Here is a 24,891-nt window from a genome sequence, read left to right on the forward strand (position 1 = left end):
CTAATGGGGATCATAATAAACATAATATAACAACTGTATAGTATATGTAATAATATCTATAAAACAATAACCGACACCAAAGGAAAACGCAATCCAGATTTTTCCTCATGCAACAGATGCACGTGTTACAACTTCTAAATTGTTGTGACATCTGTGTAAGACAGCCAGGTGCGTGTGTGAGGTCAATAATGAGAGAAGAAGAAAAGGTCTGGACAGCCGAGCAACCTTGTCACACCTGCTGCCCTGAAGCCCACTCAGCTGTCTCATCACACCTCAAGTTTCACTCAGCCCTCCTCATCCTCCACATCCAGCCAGAGTAGAGACATTAACTAGGGAGTTTGCAATCATTATTATTTTGGAAAAAAATAATCTCAAACAATTATTTTCCTTGTGCTTTTGAGATTTTTATGACTAAAAGGCAAAATACATGAGTGTTTTCACAGTAAATATATTTCTAAATATGCTAATGACATGCTAATGTAACAATGATATTTTTACTAGACATTGGCAACAATCAAAGTAATCCACCCATGCAAAGAAATAAAACCATAGATATCCATAAATTATGTTATGTGAAATAAGATTCAGGAACCTGCGTAATACCAATGCCACTTTTAGAACTATATACTAAGATAAACTCTTTATTTCACTTATTTCTAGCTGTATGCAAAGTGAAAACCAACCATTAAATGAAATAATCACAGTGACTGTGCCATTTGATTCTGCTGCAGCAATGAACTAGTCAACTTATGATTAATAGTCATTGAAAACACTACTTGTGATCAACAAGAAGTTATTGTGTTTGAAAAATAGGTATTAAAACATCTATATTCAGCAGCATTAATAAACTGACAAAGCCATATACAGTATATGGCTCTGGCTCTCAAACACAATTGGTCTCATTTTCATTTTACTGACACACTGTTCCTGCTGCTATGACTTCATACAGTGAGTGCATGAGGCAGAGCCAACATCTGCATATTTAATTTACAGCTCTCTATCGCGCTGTTGCATTTGCTGAGAGCCAGCAGAAGCTGGCGATGTAAAAGAGTCAAGACAAAATGTATAAAATAAAATGTAAAGGTCTCCAGAGAAAATGTATGGATAAATATAACTAATACATGGAACATTTTACAGTCTCTGCAAAATGCGTAAACCTAATGAACATTCACACAGACATCATGGCTTTAGATAGAAAAACTATATTTTGAAGAAAGTTACCAGACAGTATAAAAAAGTTTTTAATTCAGTGGGTCTATAGAGGTCCGATACCGATATGAAGGGGGTTGGCATGGCCAGTAGTCGCTATATAGGCCGATATTTTAATCAAGTATTTTTATCTCTCAAATAGCCTATAGTTAAACATGTATTGTTATAGTAAAGGTTTCAATCATTGAAATATATAGAAATATTTCTTATAGAGGTTGGTCGATGATGTTTTTTTCTAATGTCGATATGCACCGCTGATGTTTTTAGTTTAGCAGGTTCTTCAGAGGGAGCTTGTTTAAAACAGTGTTTTTCAACCTTTTTGAGCCAAAGCATATGTTTTTCATTGAAAAAATCACGTGGCACACCACCAGCAGAAAATGTTTAAAAAATGTAACTCTGTAGCCTATATTCAGTCGTTCTCATCAAAGTGTCTTGAATAGGAACACTATATAGTCTCGCTAGCCACAATGCCTCAATGCATCACTAATTCTCTTGTCTCAAAGAAATTAACTACTTGATATGGAAGAGTATTATATGGTTACTCTGCCGATCACTAGACAGCATAGACACTCGAAAACGGTACATTATTTGCGGATAATAAAGCATTTGTTTTCAAAAAGCCAACTAGGTGAAATTGCCTAATTTCCCAAGGCACACCAGACAACATCTCACGGTACACTCACGGCACAGTGGTTGAAAAACACTGGTTTAAAAGACAAATATCAGTGGATTCCAAAAGAAAAAACGGTAAGTCTCTATCTCTTGAAATTATACGCAAAAGTCAGTACATAAAATAGGTGTGCAAACTTGTGACCGATTTTCACCACCATGTCTCTCCGCTCCCCTGACGCCTACGAAGTTGTGGCTGAGCTCTTTCCAATGCAAAAAAAACCCGGAAGTTTTTATCACTTTCGGTTCCGGAGATATCAGCATTTTTTTAGCCAATACTCATACCGACATGAGGTATTTTAAAATACCTCATATCGGCCCGGTATATCGGCTGGCTGATACTATATCGGTCAGGCCTTACAAATAACAATTCGTTTACTGTAACTTTAATTGTGTATCGATTCTTCTCATGTACGTTTTTACATAAATACAAGACAAAGGCTAGAGGTTAGGAGTTAATGTTAGTGTCATCATTTGCCAGCCATCCAATACTGGTTAAACTTTGCCTTTAAGGAATACAATTTTCTCTTCATTCTGTTCATCAGCAACTGGATTCATGTTCATGTTTTAATGAAGTGAGGTCTCACAGCTGGGGCTGACCTTCTGAGAAACAGTTACATAACAGCAGAGAAACGTTAGATCATTAATGATGAATGCTGCTAATAGGACCAGCACATAGTGGCATGCTGCTTGGTCATTTAGGGGTTAAATTACCTGCGTGTTCTCAAACATGCTAACAATCACTGTGTGCACACATTTGGCCTGATGTGTCTAAACAACACCTGTTGTGTCCAAAGTTAGAAAAGATTGACCTTAAGGAATACAATGTGAAAGCCGTGCACTAAAATACAAACCTGTGTAAGTTACCAATGTCCTAAATGACTTCATAAAGAATTCAGTTCAAATCTGTTGACTTTTTTAGTAGAAGGAAACCAATCGAAAGATGTGTTTTGCAGCATTAGCCAGGTTTGGCATAGAACTGATATAAAGGTAGCCAGTGCAGCTTGTACACATTGCTAAGCGTCAAATTATCCTATTTTGAAAATAAAGCTGTTACAAGGAAAATTTGAAATGTCTCTGATAAAGTAACTCATTATTCAAAATGACACATTTAGGTTTGAAAAATCTGTGCTGCTTTTCTTTGCTAATTTGCAGTCTGATCAAATCTATGAGGCCACCAAACTAATGAAAATTATTACAGCTTGCAGATTCTGGGGCTTATCTCTGGGATTTAGGGAAAATATTGGACAAAACTGCCTCAATAATATACTGTGTTTACCCACAGCATGCCTGTCATAAAATATAATAATTCAAAGTGCCGCTTTTTTCTTTATTGTCACACTCCAAATGAAAACAGTTACTGATGCACATTCTGATAGATGTGTTTACACATACATCACTGCAGGCTTCAATCTGAGGTCATTTCTCTATTTGAAACTGTAGACATTAATATTCCCCCAAAGAGAAAAGGGAAAGCACAAGAGTTGAGAGAAGGCTAGATGAAAGCCAATGCTGTCAATGATGAAAGCACTCATATTAAGTGACCACCACTGTTTGATTACACACTACAATCTTTTATTGACGATTGGTGCCCCCTGTAACCAACCATCTGAGATTGAAGTGAGTTTCCTCGAGTTGAAATTGGATCATTATCAGGCTCGTGTTCGCCAATAGGTAATTAGTTGAAGGTAATGGATGTGTACTTCCATGGGATCCTTGTAGTCATGTGCTTAGACAAAATCTGTTCAGAATGCACACACCATTTCTCATACTTTTCTCCATAATTAAGCACAATAAATGAAGGTTCTGCAGCACAGCCATTATATTAATTACACAATTTTAAAATATGTGAAATCTGCAGGTAGGATGGGGCTATTAATATGCAGGAAAGCCAGACAGTTGTGACAGTTTTGATGTTGTTAGATAGCAACACCTCTGAGTTGCAAGGAAATTACCAATATGGAAGGCAAACGTGCATGCAGACTCACCTAAAAATGAAGAACTCTTTTCCATGTCGTGTGGCTTTCCCAGATGTTGCCGCTAACACACGCCTATCCACTGAGTACAGAACTGAACAGAGGCGGAGAGGTTGGGGCGCAGGATAGAGATAGGAAGAGAGGGAGAAAATTCAGCAACATAACCAAGCAAGAAATCTCACTTACTCTGACACAGACAGGACTGAAAAACGGCGATCATATGAATAAGGGAAAATTTGATTAGAATCTTTCTAGATTGGCTGATTGGCAAATATGCAATGTAAAAAGTCCCTTAAAAATAGTTAAAGTTCGTGTATGCTTCTAGTCAGCCACTAGATGGCAGTAATCGGTCTTCGTGAGTGTTCCATCATATTGCTGCTTATGCGAATTCCTAGATAATGAATAAGAGTACTTAGAAGTTACTTTTAGTCGGTAATCTTTAATAACTGTCATGTGGTTTAATCATAGTTATAATTGATATAGCTGATCGGTGCGCGTGATCGCCATACGTGTACGGGGTGGGGTCTTTCCGGAAGTCTCGCGATATACCGCTCAAGTGGTTTTTATCCTTGAACTGCTTGGATACTAGTTTCACCAGAAAACATCAACACAGTAACCCGGGAAAGGTACTATTTCTGGGACAATTACCTTTCGTACTTTTAAAATCGTTTAATCTGAACAGTTGTATTACTGATAATCAACTGTAGGCTCACAATGAGTGTATGTTATTAGAAAGAGTTGCGAGCCTAGTTGGCAAAAGTAGCTAACATCGGTTTGCTAACTTAGCTGCTAACGCTAACCAACGTTAGCAAACAGTCAGCTGAGCCAAAGTCGGAAGAAGTTCGGTTCTCATCAACATGATGACACCATAAAGGACGTGGATGTATTCCTTCTTCAAATCACCCACTAAAAGGTAAATTGCATCATCTTTAGGTTTAGGGCAGCAGTATTGACTGTTATTGTGAGAGCTAACAGTCTAAGTCCGAGGAGTTTATGGGCGCTGTCTAATGTTTGACCAGTATGGGTATTCATTCATCCTATATCAGTCTTAAACAAATTAGAGAGTCGGGGAATGCTTTGATCATGTCTTGTTCCTGTATACATGTAAACAATTAATTTCCTCAGCCATAGTGAAGATTAGAAAATTGCCTGGTGTGCTGAGGACTTATGTTTACATTTCTAAACATTAAATACCTCACACGCTGTGTCCTGGAAACTAAAGTTGCTAAAAATTTGTATTGATTTAGCTGAAACTATATGGATTGTAGTAATGAATTTCAGCAGACTCAAGCCACAAAGGACAGAAAACACCTGAGGGGTGTCACATGCCTATTACATGTTCAAAGCAGCAATGTAAGAATACAGTTATAAATATATTTATCTGGTGCCTCCCATCTGTGGTCAGTATTATTAAAAAAGTGCACTTTGTGCAAACATTTTACACAATCAAGCTGGGCATGTCTTCTTTGTGACATGTGACACTTGTTGTGTGCTCACCACCCATCATGGAATGTTTTTGGGGAATGTGATGCTTGCAGAACCTGTTTTAAATGGCAAGGTATTAGTGATACAAATGCTACATTGTAAACAAGTCATATTAAATACTTACAAGAGTGCAATAATCAGACTTTAAGTATATTTTCTGTCTGTCTAATTTAGCATCTGTTTGCAGGAGACGATGAGGAGAAGCAAGAGGGCTGATGCCCTAATAAAAACCTCCAGACACAGTCTCAAAGGTCATGATGTTAGTGACGGTATGTAAACACATAGCATTTCTTATGGAAAAATCCTATTTGTTTTTCTTATCATTTTTCTTATTGTTTATATAGAGATAACATCTGCTTGGAAAGGCTTGGCTCAGTCTAAAGCTGCTGTAAGTACAAATGACTAAACTCTCAACTCGACAATGTTTTCTGCAGATCAGTTTAATTTTCCTGCTGTCAGTACTGTGGTAATATCAATTATATTGAATTATTTGTGCCCTAGTTGCGGCAGATAGAAAACAAACTTGAGGCTGGCCCAGGAACGGGGGTTTTACTGGAGCCTGTTTTAAATCCTAGCAAGAAAAAATCTCACTCCAAAGGTATCCATTCAATTTGTACCAGAAAATTCATGCATTATTTGGGATTAATGAGTGCTCTCTTACATAGAATCACAACAAGATCACCATAAAGCAACTACAAAAAGGAGAGCTCGATCTCAACACAGTCCAGTAAAGAGTAGCTCGCGCAGCCCATTAAGAAACAGTACCCAGGATAACACTGTTCGCTACAGTGTGGAGTTTAGGGAGCCAGTAGCGTCTTACAGGTAACTCTTCTTTTATTGAACAGAGTCTTGCAACTTACCATCTTTAACAATTTACTGCTGTTAACAATGTAGAAATGAACTGATGATTTAGTTGGGTTAAATGTGTTCTTAGTCTGCACAGCAAGGGGTGAATTAAGAGGAAATCTTGATCTTCCTTCTGATCCTGTGTAATCTGGTTTCTGTACAGAGAGGCCACTCCTCCACCACATCCCTCTGCTCCATCTGACCTCTACAGTCTGCAGTCAGTGCCAGGGTCTTCGTACTCATCCCAGCCGTCTAACTCAAATCCTTCTCTTAGCCATCTTGTGTACCAGAGAGACACCAGGGACAAGCAGACAGACATTGACTTGAACAGCACACACTCCTCCACTATGGAAAATATGGAAGTCCGCTACCTCAATGAACAACCAGCCCTAGATACACTAAGGACTAATCCGTTGCACCCTCCAGCACTAAGACGGGAGGCTGTACATTTAGACAGCTCTCCCAAAGCACAAGCTCTACAGAATATCGACAGCAAGACCTCAGATTTCAGACACCAAGGCGAGAGCACCCCATCTTCCAGTCCCGGATCCGCTTCCCAACGCTTGGAAAACTTGAGACGTCATCAACCAGATGATAAACTGGAAAAACTAAAAGAACGAATCCGAAAGCAGAGACAACATCTGGAAGAGACTGCAGAAAAAGAAAAGTTCTGTAGTTATTTAGAACAACCGATTGCTGGAAGTGGCAACAGCGGTACTTGCACCATGCCCACAGTGAAAGTACGAAAAGTAGCTACTGCACCATCTGCACCTATTTATAAAGGTATTTTGCCTATGGTTTTCAACTTTGTGATTTGGGGGGCATATCTGTAACTATAAACAATGAAAATGTACATAATCTATGTTTGTTCTTTTAGGTTTCAATAGTACAGAAACAAAAATCCAAACCCCTGATGGAAAGATTTGGAAGGAAGAAGAGTTTCACAACCTTAGCAGAGAAATCTATAAAGATCTGTCCCGACAGTTTACTGGTTTGTATGAATTAATGCGACTTATAGTTCTTTGCATAAGCTGCTTCTAAAGTGTTTATTTTTTTCTGAATTGTACAGAAAGCACCAAATTGCAGCCTCCAAAAGGGCAAAGAGATGAGTCCAAAGAGAGAAAGCCTGTGAGGAAAGTCCAAAAAGTCGCTGCTTCTGACCTTCATGCAAAACCAGGTATAATCATTCATGTTTGATAAGTTACGTTGGTGGCTGACAATTAAATGTGATAAAAAATAAATAGAATAAAATGCGGTTATTTAGATTTTACAATGTACTCTGAAGACAAAATATCCTGTCTCAATGCTAAGCCTGAAAATGTATGCAAACATATTGTGTATTACTTTATTATTATTATTTAGACTGGATATTTTGTAAATGTGCGTCAATGTTTTAATTGAATTTAATTTAATTTAATTTAATTTAATTTAATTTAATTTAATTTAATTTAATTTAATTTAATTTAATTTAATTTAATTTAATTTAAAAATAAATATTTTTAAATATTTTCACATGGATCACTGAGAAGCTCCAAACTTCCAAATCCTGTGTAATTCTTTTCATAGTTCTAGTGTTATTACAATTAACATGACAAACTTCAGTTGATTTCTCTGTGTATTGTATTTTTAAATAGTTTTCCACTATTATTATTTATTTATTTATTTTCCGAGTGACTTGAAGTATTTGATTGACTTTGTCAATGAACTTGAGCAATAGCATGCCGCTGAGCTTCTATTTAGATTCAAAGCTTTAGAGTAATGCCCTGTATGTTTGACATTTGCTGTGTAACTACAGACATGGTTACTGATACTTAAGTTATTTACTCCAAAAATCACTAGATAGTAGAAGCTCACACAGGAAGCCAAACTTATATTCTTAACAAAATCAGAAACAAGACGTATTGTATAATGGAATGGGATCAATGTTAAGCTTTATCTTGTTAGTTGTGTTTTGTGAGCTGTTCTGTGCACTTCTATAAATAGTCCTCCTAAAGTTTGGCTGGGTTCAGTGGACTCATCCTCCCAGTACACAGCTGTTCACTAGACGTCCTCCTCTTTCACTTTCACGAGGAAGAATTTAGTCTTAACTTGTAAACATATAATATGTTTATAGGTTAAGACAAAATTCTTTCCACTGTTATTGTTTTGTACTCTCACCATAGTTTGTGACTTTCATTCAGGTATTTAAGAGGAATTTGGGTAATTCACCCATAATTTTGGTAGTGTGTGTATTATTGGTTTGTTTTACATAGTATGACCCATTATCTAATGTAAAGACATTTTGCTCTTCTACTGTGGGCTTTTCTGTTTTTCAGTTGTGTCTTATTGTGTTATGTGAGTAATGTTTTTGTTTGTTTGGCTTTATACAGTGATAAGCCCTGCTTCATGGCGGGAAGGCCAAAAGCTTGTGAAGATGGTACTTGGTAAAGATCCCAGGCTGACCTCTGAGGAGTCACAATCTACCAAGAGGAAAAATCTAAAGGGTAACTATAGAATAGAAAAAAAATATATATTTTAGAATTTTGTTTTTATTTATGGTAAACTGTACTTCTCTCCAGCCTCCCATCATAGATCCGGTTCAGACCCACGTTCAAAAATAGATCAACAAATGTGTTCTCAAAACACTTCAAAGAAGCAAGAGGGCAGTGAATTTCACAAGAATGCAAGAACCTCTCCGATTGCAGTGCAAGATCTGACTCCTTTACCTGTCAGTTCAGGCATGTCGGCCGACATCAGGGGGATGTTGGACGATCTTCAGTTTGAGTGCAAAACAGAGCGCAGTGACAGAGCCCGATCAAGATCGCGACGAGGCTCAAGTGGGAGACAAGTCAGAGGGGGTTCAGGCTCAAGAACAAGGGCTCCAGTCTCTACATGGGCAACTACAGAAGCAACAAGAGGGTCCTATAGCGCCAGTCCATCCAATCGATCAGGAGCTGTCAACACAGGCGAGGCTGGGATGAAAAAGCGTCACTATGATGCAGATTCTGTTCGCCAATACATTGCCCAACAACAAGAAAAGAGGAAAAGGCAGCAGGTCGAAGAGCGGAAAGCGCTTAGAGAGGAGACCGAGAAGAGGCATCAGAGACTGCAAGAATTATATAAGAAGCAGAGGGAAGTTTCCAAAACAGTTGCCACTACCACTTTGGATCCTGCACAAATACGACTCCAAGAGACCTTCAACAAATTGCTGCTGGAAGGAGCACAACTGGAACAGGGTGCCACACAAATGGTATAATTGCAATTTCTGTTCTGTTAGAAGTATTTACTTTGATAAAAAATGTCTGTATTTTAATCTGGTCAATATTTGCTTTGCAGAGACCAATGTACCAACCATCCGGCGAGTCAGACAAAGAAAATATTAGACTGGAGCAGGCACAAAGCCCCTCTAGCAGTGATCAATCTTTAAATCATCCTCCAGTTTCCAGGTAACCTAACGCACCAGCGTTAACACAATTGGTATGCTCTAAAATGCAGTGGTGTCATTTTTGCACAATCACACAATGTATATTTTTCATTACAAATATTCATATTCATTCATCTGTGAGGCAATTTGAGTGCGTAACTTTCCATTGTGTTCTTGTACTTCACTCAGGAATGACTTGGATTATGGAGAATCCTCTTCAGCACACCTTGAAAACTGGATCCCTATGGCACCACCAGTGACCAGTCCCGTTTGCAGCAATGAACATCTTCTTTCTCAACTTCTCAGACTTGAGAATGCGCTAAGTGCTAGTGAAAAGCTCACTCAAAGACCAATCACAGCACCGAGACATTCACCGGCCAAAACGTCTCGCATTGAAGCGCTGAAGGCTACCGCCTCTTCCCTATCCAGCCGTATCGAGAGTGAAGCACGTATGCTTGCGGGGGAGGGCTTCAATTATGGATTACCAACTGCTTTGGATGTGGATTCCATTCTGGCACCCAGGTCCCTGCACCCCCAATATGATGAGCGCAGCTGGGCTGAAGTGGCTGTAAAGGCTTCCAATGTATCTGAAAATGAGGACTTGGCTGAAAGAATTTTGGGTTCCAGAAGAATGTACAATGGGACTGGTTTTCCTGGACAAGATTTAAAGGTCTCCAAAGAAAAGAGTAGGAGAGCTAACAGTCAGACTCAACCACGCGCAAGCTCGGCACAACATGGCAATTATTTTCACAATGAGATGGGATTGACCAATGATGTGGAAATAAATACATTTTCAGACAAGAGAAAACATCAGTGTGATGGCAGTGAGGATAAACATCCTGTTAGCCATGATTGTAGTTCGGCGTCCATCAGTGAGGGTCCTTTAAGTGAAGGAAGTCTCACTGACAGCGACCAAAGCCCTCACTCTGAAAATGCATTTAGACCTATTGGCCATCAGGGGGCAATACAGCACTCTGCAAGAAAAAATCACCAACGACTGTCAGAGTTCCAAAAGGATGCTGAAAATTATGCAGCTCTCAGACTCGTTCATCAAGAAAACCCCAAATCTGCTTGGGAGGAATTAAACAAAGGAAGCCCTTTGAGTGTTATCAATATTTTCACAAAGAGCCTTCACAGTAACACTAAAGGTCAGTTTATTTAATGTTTGGAGCTTGTTTTACTGCTGAAATGATTAAGTACAATGTGAGTACAACAGTAGATGATGAATAAATACCTGTCTCCTTTTCTTGTTTCACAGTTACTGACATAAATGCAGAGAGGAGCTCGCCATCTGCAAATCTGCTGCCCTCCAGCAGTTATGTTGCTGATTTAGTTTATGAGAATGACTTTGTGTCTCCTCAAAGCAGTCGAGCTAGTGGCCAAAAGGATTTTAACAGGTATTTTTAACCTATTGTATTTATAATAGATTTTATTTTTTATTAGCATTTTTTTATTTGTCCAAATAATTTATTTATTTTCTAAAAATATTAAATGTTGCTTTAAAGAATGCTCAAACTACTACACAAAGTTTCCCACTTAGAAATCTTTAGGATGTCAAAGGCAAGATGTAACATTTTCTAATAAAGGACATTTTCTGATTAAACAGTTCCAGTAACCATTATGAGGAGTTGTTAAGACGCTCTTCTGAAAAGCACATAGGAGGAAGTAATACCCAGCGTTCTTCATGCTCCACACCCGGATCTTCACCCCATTCAAAGAATTCTACCAAAAGAAGTGTGTTTTTACATATGTATATAAATAATTTTTCATGCATATCATTTCATTTATTTTTTATCCGTGACATTATGATACTGTTTTTTTTGTTCAGGCAAGATTTCAGACCAAAGTGATGTGACTTTGGTGGAGGAGCACAGAAGTTCCCCTTGCTCAGAAGCACTTTCATCTGAGTCAAGAAAAAGGGATTCAAAAAGAAGCCCCGAACACAGCCAGGCCACTTTAGGCGACGTCTCTGGACTTTCTCAACAAAGGTACGACCAGTAATACTGATTATGTTCCACTAGAACATCTATAGTCGTATGCTTATTGCTTACGTGCAAGTAATGTGTATGTGTATTATTTGACTCAAAATAACACATGCTATAGTCCAGAGGACTATTGCCGGGCGGGCCTATGTTTTCCTAGTCAAACAATTGAGGAACATGCCTTGCCACATCAACTACATTTACAAACACTATATGGACTTTAAAAAAGCATTTAGATCATTGTGTTTCTCAACTCATCTTCCTTGATACAAAGACTTCTGATATATTCTTTACTCTTCTTGCGTGACTTTTCAAAGTAACAATATTATGGCCCTCAGTTGAGAGTGTTTCAGGGGTTTGTAGTTTCCAGAAACCTGAGGAGGCCATGGTTCAGTCCCGAGACACTGGACATTTTGTTTCATGGGCCTGTAGGGGGCCTGGTGGGGTCAGCCAGTCTTACCACAGCTTGGGCCTGCTGCCAAAAGAAAGATTTTCTTTACTCAAATTCCAGTGCCCTTTAGTGATATTTAATCCATGTAATGGTATTTTCATGAATTTCATGACATATTTCTGTTACAGTGCTCCACTCACCAGCTTAACATTATGTAGTGTTTCGCTGAAACTAACCCTATTCATTGTTGACACACTTGAATGCATTTTGATCTATAGAACCTAATGCATGACCTTAGCAGCTCCGCAGCACAATGAATCTATTCATGTTTTTGCCTTCCACCTCAAGTAATGGCTATACGACCTAGAATTACTTGAGGTCTTCTATAATTCATTCTCAGTGCAAAACAAAATCTTTGTCAATCAATTTTCCTAATTCTGTTCCCATTTTGATGCACATAATAGGAACATATGCGAAAATAAAACGGAATAATTTATCTTTTAACTGTACAATTTTTAAGATGAACTGTATTATAGTGAAATGATCACTGTTGTAATTTTCATTTACATTATGTTAGTTCTCAAATGGACGAGAGGATGTCTCCTCCATCCAGGCTTGGGCAGTCTCCTAATGGATCTCTGGATCATAGCTCTTCATTGGAATCAAACTCTATAAGGAGAAGCTCCACAGAAATCAAAGATTCTGGTAATTTAAACCAGCACCAGTGCACTAGCATGGCATTGCCTCATGGTCCACCTGAATATCATTCACTTGTTTGTCTTATTCTTCTCCAGGTGAATTGCAGTACTCTCCTGCAGTGCTGCAACAGCGTGTTGCCGCAGAACTCCATTACCTGGAGTCTATTGAGGAGTCAGTGCGGCAGCTGGGCGACATAGAACGATTGATGGGGGTTTCCGTGGCTCAGCATGAAAGTGCATCCTTGGCCCAAATGCTCAAGGCAAGTGATATGTGTTTATTTTGACTTGATTTGGTAAAGTTTTAATCAACATTATTTATTATTCAAATAATTCAAGCAACAACAAGAACACACATGTATTGTCAACAATCAGCGAAAAGAAATCATCATAGACAAAATTATAGAAGTAAATTATAGAAGTAAATGCAAAGTTCCTCCCAGCCAGATAATTACATATTATATTACAATATCTGGTAATGATGATATGTTTATGTTTGACATTTCTTTCTATGGCATTTGTATGGTGTTGTATTGATTTGAGAAATACAATAGTATTAAGTACTTAAAGGGGGGGGTATTATGCAAAATCGACTTTTTCAAGCTTTACATCATGTTATTATGTCATTCCCTCATTAAAAACATGCCTGAAGTGTTGCCTTGGCACATTCACGTATTTTTGAGTAATCTGTAAAAACTCTGATGGCAGCCATTTTAGGGATAGGTTTGCCTGAGTCCTCCTAGGAACGCCCCCACCTCCTGGAGACGCCTCCGAGCTTTCATCACCAGCCGAGTAACCAACCACTGCTCCTCAGCAGAACCCCCTCCCCACTGATGCCACAGACAGAGTGTGGAGGGGGCGTGTCTGAAAGGGTCAGAGGTTCTTAAAGAGACAGAGGCCTATTTCAAGACATTCACTACAGCCATTTTGAGAGAGAAATTTTATACAAGGCAGTTATTCTAATTTACTGCATCTACAGACCAACAGATGGTTTCATCATCATTGTAGTGTGCTATAGACTGGTGCTATGTGATTGAAAAAAGCATAATACCCCCTCTTTAATTTAATTCACAATTTAATTCAGCATGTTACAAAATGTTTAGACATTCAAATTTGGAAACTTTAAACATTTCTAGGCCAAGCAACAGCAACATGAGCAGGAGCTATATGAGCTGAAGATCAAAACCGAAAGAGAGGCTCTTGAGACAAAGCTACAGATGGAGGAAAACAGACAAAGAGTTGCCCAGGTAAAACATTTAGCACACCAACTATTTATATTGTTGCTTTTTTTGCAATTGCTTTAATTATTATATACATACATTTCTTCCTCCAGGCTCATATAGAACTGCAGGAAGGTTTGGCTGCAACGCAGAAGGAGACTCTGGAAGGTCTCCAGGAGGCCACAGCAAAGGTGATGAGTCAACAGGCTGAGGCAGCGCGGTACACAGCTGACACTGCCCGGCACATCCAAGAGGTAAGCAATCATTGCATTCTCTGTCTAGAAAACAGCCCGTGCAACCATTTATTTCATTTGTAAAGTTGATTTATTCCTGGTTCACAGAAAGTTAAAGGTGCATTATGCAACTTTTTTATGTGGAAAAAAAAGTTGGATATTTGTGCGTATTTGATCTTTCCGTCACAGTAAAGGTGGACTCCAGGATCAATTGTTTGGAGAGTTTTCACTACTGATAGACCCTCTCACCAGAAAATCTACAAAACAATTCATCATGGAGTGTTGTAGAGGCCACCGTGATCAAAAGTAAAGGCTCCATGCTGACCACTCAACCAGCCACTGGGTCCCAAGATCAAACACGCACAAATATCAACTTTGTTTCCAGTTCAAAGTTGTATAATGCACCTTTTTAAGTTGCCTAATGTATTTTATCACTGACCATGCTTGTAAATTGTATTGTATGTCAGATGACAGAAATGGCACATGCTCAGTTGAAGACTTTTAAACACGATTCTGGCCATTCTGAGCTACGGAAAGAAAACTCACATGTAAAGAAGAATGCAGACAAAGCTAATGAGAGGTATATTCAGTTTTCTTTTCTCAATATTAAGGAAATATAGTTATAGATGTTCTTTTCTAAACATGTCATTAAATATGTTTTGGCTTTGCTCATGCACAGTTATGATTCCAGTAGAACCAGAACCGAGGAGCACCCGTCTGCAATGAACAGCTTTAGCCACTCTGATCATTCTGACTCTGCATCTTTTAGACGACCAGGTCTCAGGTATGAGCCTTCATATAACATCAGTTTAACTGTTCAACTGCCATAAAAGCTAACATTGACATTACATTTTCTCAGTGAACCTGAAACCAAGTACCACCTCAGTTTATCTTCAGAACATAAGGAAAGAAAGAACCAAGAGGGGACTAGAAAGCATGAGCCTCCAAATGAGAAGACGGACATAGCAGAGGACAGCATTTCCATTGAGGAGGAACTTCCTGCTGCACTTAATGAATCGCTCTACAGTAGCAGTATCCCATCTGCTGTGGAAGATAAAGGTACGTTTGAGAGAAGTGCCAAAGACGCGTAAAAGATAATGAATAGTACTAATGGACTGTATTTGATAAACTGTAATTAATTTACACCTGCCTCTCCAGGAGACACTACATCAGTGGCAACAGAGTATTCTCAGAAGTTTGATGAGTCTATAACTGAAGACGAAATAGAAGAACGCTCCTTCCGTTCTTTATTGCCATCTGAGGCACATCGTAGAGAGAGTTTAGACAAGAAATTACGGCATCATGATGAATCAGAGGAAGATGGTGCAAGCCACACCAGCTCATCAGCTCCAGCGACTCACAATATGCTTAAGGTAAACCTTTTGGTCATCAAATACTCTGAAATAAGCAGATTGTTTGTAGAATTCTATAACTGTTTGTGCATCAATTTCTCATCTTAAAAATGTTTTCCACATTTCTGTAGCCCCAAGATGTGTCCTCAACCTTCTCTGGCGGACAGGACAGCTTTTCTCATTTCACCATGGAAATGGTCCGTCAGTATATGAGGGATGAAGAGGTGAGACTGCAGCATCAAAGCGCTTTGCTGCGTCTCCGTCAAAAAGCCCTCAAAGAAAAGACTCGAGCTGAACTGGCCTGGCTGGAACACCAAAAGAAGAAGCTGAGAGATAAAGGGGAGGATGACAAAATGCCTCCTATAAAAAAGAAACAGAGAGGCCTTCTGCTCAAACTGCAGCAAGAGCAGGTAAGCCCCAACATTTAGTCAACTTTGTTAATGCTGTATGATGTAACGTTGATATGTCTTGTCCAGTGTGTGCATGTTAAAAGACACATTTGTGGTAGTATGATTGCAAAATATAGAATGAAAATGAGAGACCTCTTTCTTGCTGTAGGCTGAGATCAAGCGGCTGCAGGAGGCCAACAAAGCTGCAAGAAAAGAACGGCAACTACTTCTGAAGCAACAGGAGGAAATTGAGAGAATGAGGACCTCCACTCTCAAACTCAAAGAGCGTCTCAGGTGTGCCGCAACTGAAGCACCATCAGTAAGTTGTAAACAACTCTTAAAACACATTTGTGCATATCAAAACATAGATGTAAACTGATGTTCCTCACGGTCTTCCTTAAGGACTCGTCTCTGTCAGAGGTTGTATCATCCAACTTGGGAAATGCAGATCCCGATGTTCGTAGTCCTTCTCCTTCTGTTTCTGTTTCTGGAAGTGAGACAAGCAGCATTATGCAGAAGCTGAAGAAGATGCGCTCTCAAATGGATGAAAAGTAAGTCTTTCTCAATATCCAGCTATTTTGACCTACTTTATTTCTCTTCTGTACACATTATTTTCAAACCAGTTTACTACATTGTACATTTCCACCAGTCCGACATTGTCTTCTACGTTTGTATGAGTGGATGAATAGATAAGCATGTGCCATGTTTTTCTTAAACATCCTAACTGGCTGCTAGATATAGGGTTATAGATAGATGTTTTTCTATGAGACGTCACATTAGAAGTGTTATTACTTTACAGGAAATAGTATTCCTCTTTCTGTTGCACTCTTGTCAAAGTCTGATTTAGTCTTGCTTTACAATTATTCACAATTAAAATCTATGCCAGGAAATGATTTAAGATATGTTGTTGGCATCCCTGAAAGTGCATAGCTCATATCAATCTTCTCTCTCCTCTTCTCCTTGTGTCCATCCTGTCTGTTCTCTGCTTGTGCCTGTGTCGTCCTCATGTTTTTGTGACTCTTGTCTGTTGCCTGTTTATGTATTTTAGACACTGCTCTCCTGTTCATTACTTCTTCTCTATGTTCACTGCCCAACACTGGGCCTCGTTAAGTGTTTGTCTGCCCACTCTCCACCCTAAATTCCAGCTTTTTATCTACAACCAGTTGGTCAGGTACTGTACAGCACATGTATGTCCTTCTGCACCCCCCCGGCCCCCTCCCTCTCCCCATGGAACATGCTTGTGTTCATCCGCCGGCACTGGGCATAGTGAGGGCTGGAATGTGGATGATGAGGATTAGATGGTTTTGTTTCAGGTTGTGTGTTTGGATTGTAGTGAAAAATCCAAGTAAAGCTGAAATAATCATATCAGATCTGTTTCTGTTTACAATTGATATTTGTTAAAAATGAAAAAAGAAGTATAAAAATATATTTATAGTGATTATTTCACAAGGGGCCTTCTTGAATGGTATGGATCTCTTAATTCAAACTGGGATTCTTAAGACTTGTGGTGTCCTTCACCTTCCTGCACACTTTGAGTGTCTCCTATGTGGAAATGATCAGGCAATAATCTTTTTTAAGCACATTGACTTAAGCAGTTAATTCAGCAGATGAAGTGTTCTTTTTTTTAATTGAGCCCAGTATATCCTATCAATCTTTATCGGGTAACTGTTGTATATAATTATAAATTAAGTACAGATGGCCATTGCCCTAATAGCATTTGTGAGAGGAACAACAGCCCAATTCTCCTGTACCTGACCTCATCAGTATACATTAGGTCAAGCACAAGGCTTAGATTGGATTAAGGCTGAGCAACACTGCACTGTAATGGCACCTAAAGGAGTGGGCAACCACACTGTAACACTTTTACCTGAGTGAAGTGATTGCTTATTGTAAACATGTATACACGCAACATTCTCTTTTGGATGTAACGCAGCAGCACGTGTAGAACCTTCACATGTGTTTTGTTTACAGTTGAGTTTTTTTGCATTTCACCTGATTCCCTTCCTTATGCATGTGTGACCTTTTCACAATCCTCTTTGCTTCTCTTCTGAATGACATGTCTGTTTTCAAATGTTTACTAAGGGTTCCTGATTGAGCCTGGGTGCAGATACAAGCAAAGCATGTGGTTGTCTTTGCTTGTGTGTGTGTTTTGGACTGATGTTATGGTGCTGTGATTCAAGCTCCTGACTGACCCTAACTACTGCTAAATTACGCTTTACTTTGCGCCACTTCTTCATGTAGATTCCTCACTAAACGAGAGCAGCAGCTGATGCAGAGACGCCACCACGCTGAAGAGCTCCTACAGTGGAAACAGCGACTGGACCAGGAGGAAGCAGAAGTGCGTAAGATGGAGAAGAAGGCCCTCGCCGCTTGGGAAGAACAAACATCCAAGGATGAGGGGCATAATCTATCAGAAAGTGAAAAGGACTTCAACACTAGCCATAGTCTGAGGCGAAAAGGTGCGACTACAAAACCTCGTTAAACATTTTTTTTTTTTTTTTTTTTTTTAACAAGAAAAAAGCAGTTTTGACAACAGCCGTTCTTTCCTTCACAGTGGACGTTGATGGCTCCGCAGCTACACCAGACTCTAGCATACACACTGATGTAGAGGGACAAGATGAAAGTCCAGAATTGGCTAAATACACCTCTGCATCAGAAATTGCATCCATTCAAAGCAGTCCAGCGAACTACACTGATGACTTTACCTCGGTTCCCCCTTCACCAAGCAGACAAGTATAAATAAATATTGTATTACGTATTGAAGCTGCATTCATTATTTACTCTTTTATTTCATTTGTCCTTTTTGATACATGGTAGTAGGTTCACACATCGAAAGTGCTCATGATATTATCTCTGTGTTTCTGCCCAGAAATCTACATTGAAAGAAGATGTTGAAGCGTTTGCCCCTCCGTCTGAACCTAACAGTGAAGCTGAAACACACCATAATTCAATTCATCAGATGCCTAAAGAAAGAGAGACCACAGGCAGCCCTGCCACAAGACAAACAGGTACTCGGACATACAGTGTTTACAGCGTTACAGAAAGTTGTTTTGTTTTTTTCAAAATGTGCTTGCCTTATTGTATGTAGTAAAGAACATACTTTATATAATTATGTGGGAGGGGCTGAATTCCAGAACACAAGTTGGATTATAGTTGGCTAATCAGATTCTTGGCACAGTTTTCACATTGTGTTTTTTTTTTTCTTCCTCCAATCTACATTTGTTTTCAGAACCCATTTCAGACCAAAGTGACCTAGAGAGCCGCATTAAGGCCCTTAAGGAAGAACTTAAAAAGCGAAAGTTCACTGCCCATCAACTGAGAAAAGAGCAGAAGAAGAGAACTAAAGAGCGGCTTAAGGCACAGGAGGCTAACCTATTGAAGCAACTGGAGGTAAATATCTGCACTTTTTTTTTTTCTTTTTTGCCATGGACTTGTTTATTGAGGTAATGTTTGTGTTTTACTTTTTAGAACTACAATGACTTTATTGAGAAGACCAAAGCAGAACTAAACAAACAGGCAGACTCTGCTCCAGATACCAAGTCTGAAATCACGGATCATCCCAGCGATTACAGGTATAGGTCCTTAGTGCAGCGCTATAAGCGGCATTTTCTCTCTAAACAAATCCTTCAGCAGTCATTTGGGTTCTGTTGCATATTTTTGACTCCTGTTGAAATGTACTTTAGGTAATATATGAACTGCTTCAGATCAACATACTGTTTGTTTCTTGCAGAGCTGGCTTAATCAAAACCCCTGAACCTCTTGCTTTGGTGGAAAATGGTGCGTAATTATTGGAGAACATAAAATTAACTCTTTAATTATTCACAATAATAACACTGCTGTTTCTGTCAAACACTTTAGCTCTACCGAACAGAAGTAGATCACCCTCTTTGGCTTCAGCTTTCTCTGATGACGATCCAACAACTGTCACTCCGACTCCAAGACACGACAGTCCCGACTGTTACACCTCAGGACTAAGGCCTCTTTCAAAGGACACCCAGGCAGAGATACACAGATCACAACATATTATCTCTGAACATGAATCTGAAGTGTTGGAAGAAGAACTCAAATTAGATGCGAGCAAGTCGTCTGAGGATCAAGAGTCCAAATCTGTGCTCAGTCTAGACAAGGAAAACGAAATGGACATGACGTCTAAATCCAGGAGCCATCATTCTCCATCTGTGAGCGCTGTGCAGGATCGACATGTTGACTCAAGGCACCAACCTGACTCGGAGGCAGCAAAATCCGCTATCACCACTGATAAGTCTGTTAGTGCAGACATCCCAGCTCACCCAAACGCCTCAACGAATGAACACATGCAGGAGGACACCTCTAAACAGGACAAGGCCTCACCTCTTTTGGCAGATGGTTATTACAAAACCTTTGAGTCATCAGTTGATGCATCACTCAGGGAAAACGGTTTGAATTCAAAACCAGCTGCTGATTCAGATAAAACATCTCGACAGCAGGATGTGCGTGCTTATGACAGTCCTGAGGAAGAGATAGAGGAGGAAATAGCGGAGGACATCAGTGGACTTTCTGTTTCCAGTAACGGTAGCCGCCATATTACAAAAGTGCTGGATGCCCAAGATGAAGGACAAGCATTCGAGCCTGATGGCAAAAGCGCAGTGAACTCTGTCCACTCTCCATCTGTGACTCCTGTGGCAGATGAAATGCCAGGTTTTAACATCGGGGACCGGGTTGTTGTTAGTGGTGTTCAGCCAGGCACTTTGAGATTTAAAGGTCCAACCAGCTTCGCAAATGGCTTTTGGGCCGGTGTAGAGTTGGACAAGTCAGAAGGAAGCAACAACGGCACTTATGATGGAGTGTTGTACTTCGAGTGTGCTGAGCAACATGGAATATTTGCTCCTCCTGACAGAGTCACACATCTCACTGATAAGTTTGAAATGTTCATTGACACCACTGAAGATGACGACTCTTTTAACGATGACATGTCAGAAGATGAAAATGAAAAGCGTAAAACAAAACAAGCCAAACCTCAGAAACAACAGCGTTTTGGAAATGAACCAATATTTTCTATAAAATCTGAATCCGGAGACAAGATTACAGATGATCCAGTGCACTTGGTTAATGCTCTCCATCAGTCAAATCATGCTAATCATCCCATCTCTAATGGAAAGAGCTTTTGGGATTCTGGAGACATGTCTCCCTCGCCCTTTATTGAAGATGCAGAAAAGGTTTGCGCAATTAAACAAGCTAATACTGAAGTCACGAACCTTGTTGAGAAATCAGATGTGGAACTCAATCATCAACTCGTAATTTCTTCTGACCTGAAGAATGAAGATGGGCTGAAGGACAAACTCGGCTCATTTGCAGATAAGATGCTTAATAACTTAGTTAAAGACACAGTACAACAATTTGCAGAAATGAAAAAATCTAAAGCCAAAAAGATAAATGATGCGAGTGACATGAATGGAAATGTGTTTGATGGAGTTGAAGAAGCCTTGTCTTTGACAGTGGATCAGAAAGATGGCTTGCCCTTTTTTCTCACACAAGAAAAAGAAGAAATGTCTTCTCCAGAACTTTACAACCGCCCAGTAAGTTTGCTTATATACTCTAATTTTCAAAAATGCGTTATGTTTTAAATTAAACACACATGGCATTTGAACAAAAATAGAAATGGTATTAAAAAGTACATTAATCATTTTCACAATAATTTATATAAAAGTTATGGTTTTTGCTCTGATTCTCAAGGAAAGTCCAGTGCTGGGGGCTAGTGGTCAAGAGGAGCTTGCCAAGCGACTGGCAGAACTGGAACTGAGTCGAGAGCTGGATGAGTTCGGCGATGATCAGGACTGGTTCGATGAGGACTTTGGCCTCAGCTCTCGTAGAGAACAACAAAGGCTGAAACAACTGAGGGAGGCAGATGAACAGGCAGGTCTCTTGGGGAAGACTGTCTCAGGAAGTGGGACAGTGATTGGAGGACTCGTGCCTTCACCAGGAGATCAGCAGGTGAAGACTCCTCCCAGACCTGAGCTTCCTCTCCCTATGCCCCCCAAACTGCCTGAGGAGCCCGCCATGGTGGTGCCCCACTCGGCTGCTGAGGTGGAAAAGATGGCTCAAGCTGCAGCTCTAGAGATCTGGGAAACCTGTGGCCTGAACAGGGATGAAACTATGATCCTCACTCAACAACAAAAACCCAACCCCTCACCAAAGTATTTTGGAGAAGAGCCCCACAGTGAGGACCAGGAGGCAGTCTGTCTCCGTAGCTACAAGAAGGTAAGTACTTCATGGTGAGTTTTACAGGACATTATGACTATAGTTTTGCCAGCTAAAGTTATTTGTGTTGTTTAGGCTGTGTTTGATCTGACTTGGGAGATCCTTCAGGACATCTTTGCAGAAGACCCTAATGCTAATCAACCGCAGTGGGTTAAGCCACAAAGGGTCAAGTCCTCTTTTCCACGAGTAAGAACCACTGGAGACATCAGCGCAATCCAGGTAAACCAACTTTCAATATGCAAATTTAGTATCGCAATTTATAGCTAGACTACCTGCCTTATCCTTCCTTTCAAACTGTAAGTTGGAGGCAGTGGATTAAAATCTTATCTCAAATTTTGCATATTGCATATTCATTTTTATGTTTATTACAGGAATTTGTCACCTCCGAAGTGCTAAAATTGTACGGTCTCACAAAGCATCAGGACCAACGGCAAGACTGGCCAAAAATACTTAAATTTGGGCGAAAGAAGCGAGACAGAGTAGATAACATTCTGGTAAGTTATGCAAACATATGCAAATACACGTCTTCATTGGACAGTTGTTTATGGATATGGTTTATTTTAGGTACAAGAGCTCCACGAGGAAGAGTCGCAGTGGGTTAATTATGATGAAGATGAGCTGTTTGTCAAAATGCAGCTCGCCGACAGCATCTTTGACGCTTTGCTCAAGGACACTGCAGACGTGCTCACACAGATCTCTGACAAACGGTCCCAAAAAGGCAGCTTTTCCTGATAGTGGTCACTTCAGAAACAAGCTCTCACAAACTTGATTCTTTTCCTAAATCCGTGGCAAAGCAACACGTAACTTGTCGTCTCCACCTGTGCCAACGCCAACCCTCAGATGCCTTTAGACTCAGCCTTACCTCTCAGACTGATTTGTATAATATCACGTTGCTGGATAACCCTAGTATGTGAGCATCCTTACACATAAACACCTCACACCATCCCGCCTTAAATGTAATTGTATTTTCTGACCTCCTGCTTTAGTTGTATCTTCATGGTTTATCAAGGTCATAGATGCTGCTGCTTCAAACATTTTTGCAACAATTTGCAACAATTAAGCAGAAATGTAGTGTCTCTTGATTAAAAAAAAGCCCTGAAAAGGCACAAAATGCTTCCCTTGAACTGTATGTAGAGAAATGTATGTGGTAAAAGTAAATATTTGTCTCCAGAATAATATTTATTTTATAGATGTATAGATTTAAATATTTGGCGGTGTATCTTTAAATTATAAAATCTAATGGAAAAGCACAAAGAAAAATGTGAATATGGCAATAATACATTACGTAGAGACGGTTACTGAGAAATGGAGCAAAGTATTTCACCACTTCCCAGAGGCAGATGAGGGTCTGCTGAGAAACAAGTCCAACAATCCTGTCCAGTTGAAAAACTTTAAAAACCTCTACTCTGATTTTAAAAACTCCTGGACACAAACAGACTGTATTGTAAGTTTTAATAATGCCACAGATGATTTACCAGAGTTTATCAACAGCAGGAGTACAATATATTTATAGATATATTATTGTGAAGTGACGTTATTCCTTAAATAATTTACTCATGTGACTTCACGAAGCAAATTGAGTAGAATGTAAGCATCTTTACCAATAACCAAAAAGTCCAGTTGAGTTTCTGTCGCCCTCTGCCACATTTTTTTAGATAATCACATTACTCCTTTCTTTCCTTCTCTTCTGCCTTTTGCCTTAATATTTCTTTTGCTGGGCCACATCCTATAAACATCCCCAATGCGTTACCATGTCCCCTCTGTCCACCCTGTCTCTTTAAGTGTCACAGTGGAGCCATTATTTATAAGCTGTATCAGGAACTACCGTGTTGACATAGTGCGAGCCCTGAGGAAGTAGCACAGATGATGTGGCTACAGCAGCACTGCGTTTTTTTTTCTTCTTGCATTTCTCTGAGTCAGCGAACTGTACAAACCCTTTCTGACAGCGACGTCTGATATTCCTGATGGTTTTGGAGCTTACAGTGACCTTATAATCTGTTCCCTAACTTTACTTTAAGAAATACCAAAAGCAATCCAAGCTTTCTAGGTTGTTGGACCTGTCTTTAGTGTATGTAACTGTTTTCATGGATTTAGTCGTAATCCTTTTGAGGACGATTGTAATTCGGGGGGTTCCCAGGTGTAACTATGCAGTAGTCTCGTTGGTCTTGTCATGGACCAAAAGACTCACACTTTACTGTAGATTTGTGGAGGGTTTTTCCTCCACACGGTTTTATGTCACTCTTTGTCTTTCTCTCTAAACAAGTTACTGAGAAACTGTAATGTAAATATTGCTTGTAGCTAAACCTAAAAGCTCTAAGATTAATAAAATAGCCAGATCATAATGTTTTTAAATTTTGAAATTGATTATTTATAATGGTGTTCTCCTTGCTGTAAGCTACGTGCACTGGGAGACTTGTAATATTATTGTACGGGTGTAAATAGACTGTAAAGCGATGATCCATTATGGCCTCTTGATATTGTATCCGGAGCAATGTGTCTTTTGCAAATATGTACATAGTATATATTTGTTAGCTAAATGAACTTTGGAGTTGTAAATAAAGTGTTCCTTGTTTGTTATTGGTTTCCAGTAATTGAAGACTCATGGGGTTCATATTCATATATAAATGTTAATAATATTGGGTTTCGGTAGAAAGCAGTCCTTAATTAGGGCCCTATAGGCCGAACATGGCACAGAAAGTTCTAATACTGCCCTGCCCTCCATGTGGCAAATTTAATCTTGCATATTTATCTGTAACCTAATCCAAACATCTGTTCACTATTGATATTTAATGAATATCAACATG

General features: G+C 39.5%; 2 protein-coding genes across 4 annotated transcripts in view; one reads left to right on the forward strand and one right to left on the reverse strand.

Moving 5' to 3' along the window:
* cacna1ea (calcium channel, voltage-dependent, R type, alpha 1E subunit a) overlaps positions 1–3,933 on the reverse strand; it is a 65,158-nt gene extending 61,225 nt beyond the window's left edge. Inside the window, exon 1 of the mRNA XM_079575218.1 lies at positions 3,867–3,933. The gene's annotated coding sequence lies outside the window, so the exon portion shown is untranslated. The remainder of the gene's footprint in view (positions 1–3,866) is intronic.
* Positions 3,934–4,452: 519 nt separating this feature from the next.
* Positions 4,453–23,399, forward strand: cep350 (centrosomal protein 350). Of its 3 annotated transcripts, none has more exons than XM_079575311.1 (38): positions 4,453–4,767; positions 5,527–5,608; positions 5,684–5,727; positions 5,841–5,937; positions 6,005–6,161; positions 6,349–6,968; positions 7,063–7,176; positions 7,255–7,362; positions 8,555–8,668; positions 8,744–9,414; positions 9,501–9,610; positions 9,778–10,736; positions 10,847–10,985; positions 11,195–11,322; positions 11,417–11,576; positions 12,539–12,666; positions 12,756–12,919; positions 13,793–13,903; positions 13,990–14,130; positions 14,577–14,698; positions 14,804–14,893; positions 14,969–15,168; positions 15,268–15,482; positions 15,593–15,871; positions 16,020–16,169; positions 16,253–16,401; positions 16,899–17,021; positions 18,092–18,309; positions 18,405–18,583; positions 18,720–18,858; positions 19,080–19,240; positions 19,319–19,422; positions 19,581–19,627; positions 19,709–21,405; positions 21,563–22,087; positions 22,163–22,306; positions 22,459–22,581; positions 22,652–23,399. In XM_079575311.1, the coding sequence occupies exons 2-38, from the start codon at positions 5,533–5,535 to the stop codon at positions 22,817–22,819; spliced, it is 8,874 nt and encodes a 2,957-aa protein (XP_079431437.1). In that variant the 5' UTR covers positions 4,453–4,767; positions 5,527–5,532; the 3' UTR covers positions 22,820–23,399. The 3 variants fall into 3 exon arrangements, with proteins under 3 accessions (XP_079431437.1, XP_079431436.1, XP_079431438.1); XM_079575310.1 differs by having other exon boundaries at positions 14,577–14,689; positions 14,789–14,893; XM_079575312.1 differs by lacking the exon at positions 16,899–17,021 and having other exon boundaries at positions 14,577–14,689; positions 14,789–14,893.
* Positions 23,400–24,891: the final 1,492 nt, after the last annotated feature.

Source organism: Gobius niger (genome assembly GCF_951799975.1).
Source record: "Gobius niger genome assembly, chromosome: 17".
NCBI classification, from domain to species: Eukaryota; Metazoa; Chordata; class Actinopteri; order Gobiiformes; family Gobiidae; genus Gobius; species Gobius niger.

Excerpts from the sequence above, each read along its gene's own strand:
- cep350 (XM_079575310.1), top strand. The coding sequence starts at position 5,533 with ATGAGGAGAAGCAAGAGGGCTGATGCCCTAATAAAAACCTCCAGACAC. Across the intron at positions 11,577-12,538 it reads TCTGGACTTTCTCAACAAAG|TTCTCAAATGGACGAGAGGA; the intron begins GTACGACCAGTA and ends ACATTATGTTAG. Across the intron at positions 22,088-22,162 it reads GTCTCCGTAGCTACAAGAAG|GCTGTGTTTGATCTGACTTG; the intron begins GTAAGTACTTCA and ends TGTGTTGTTTAG.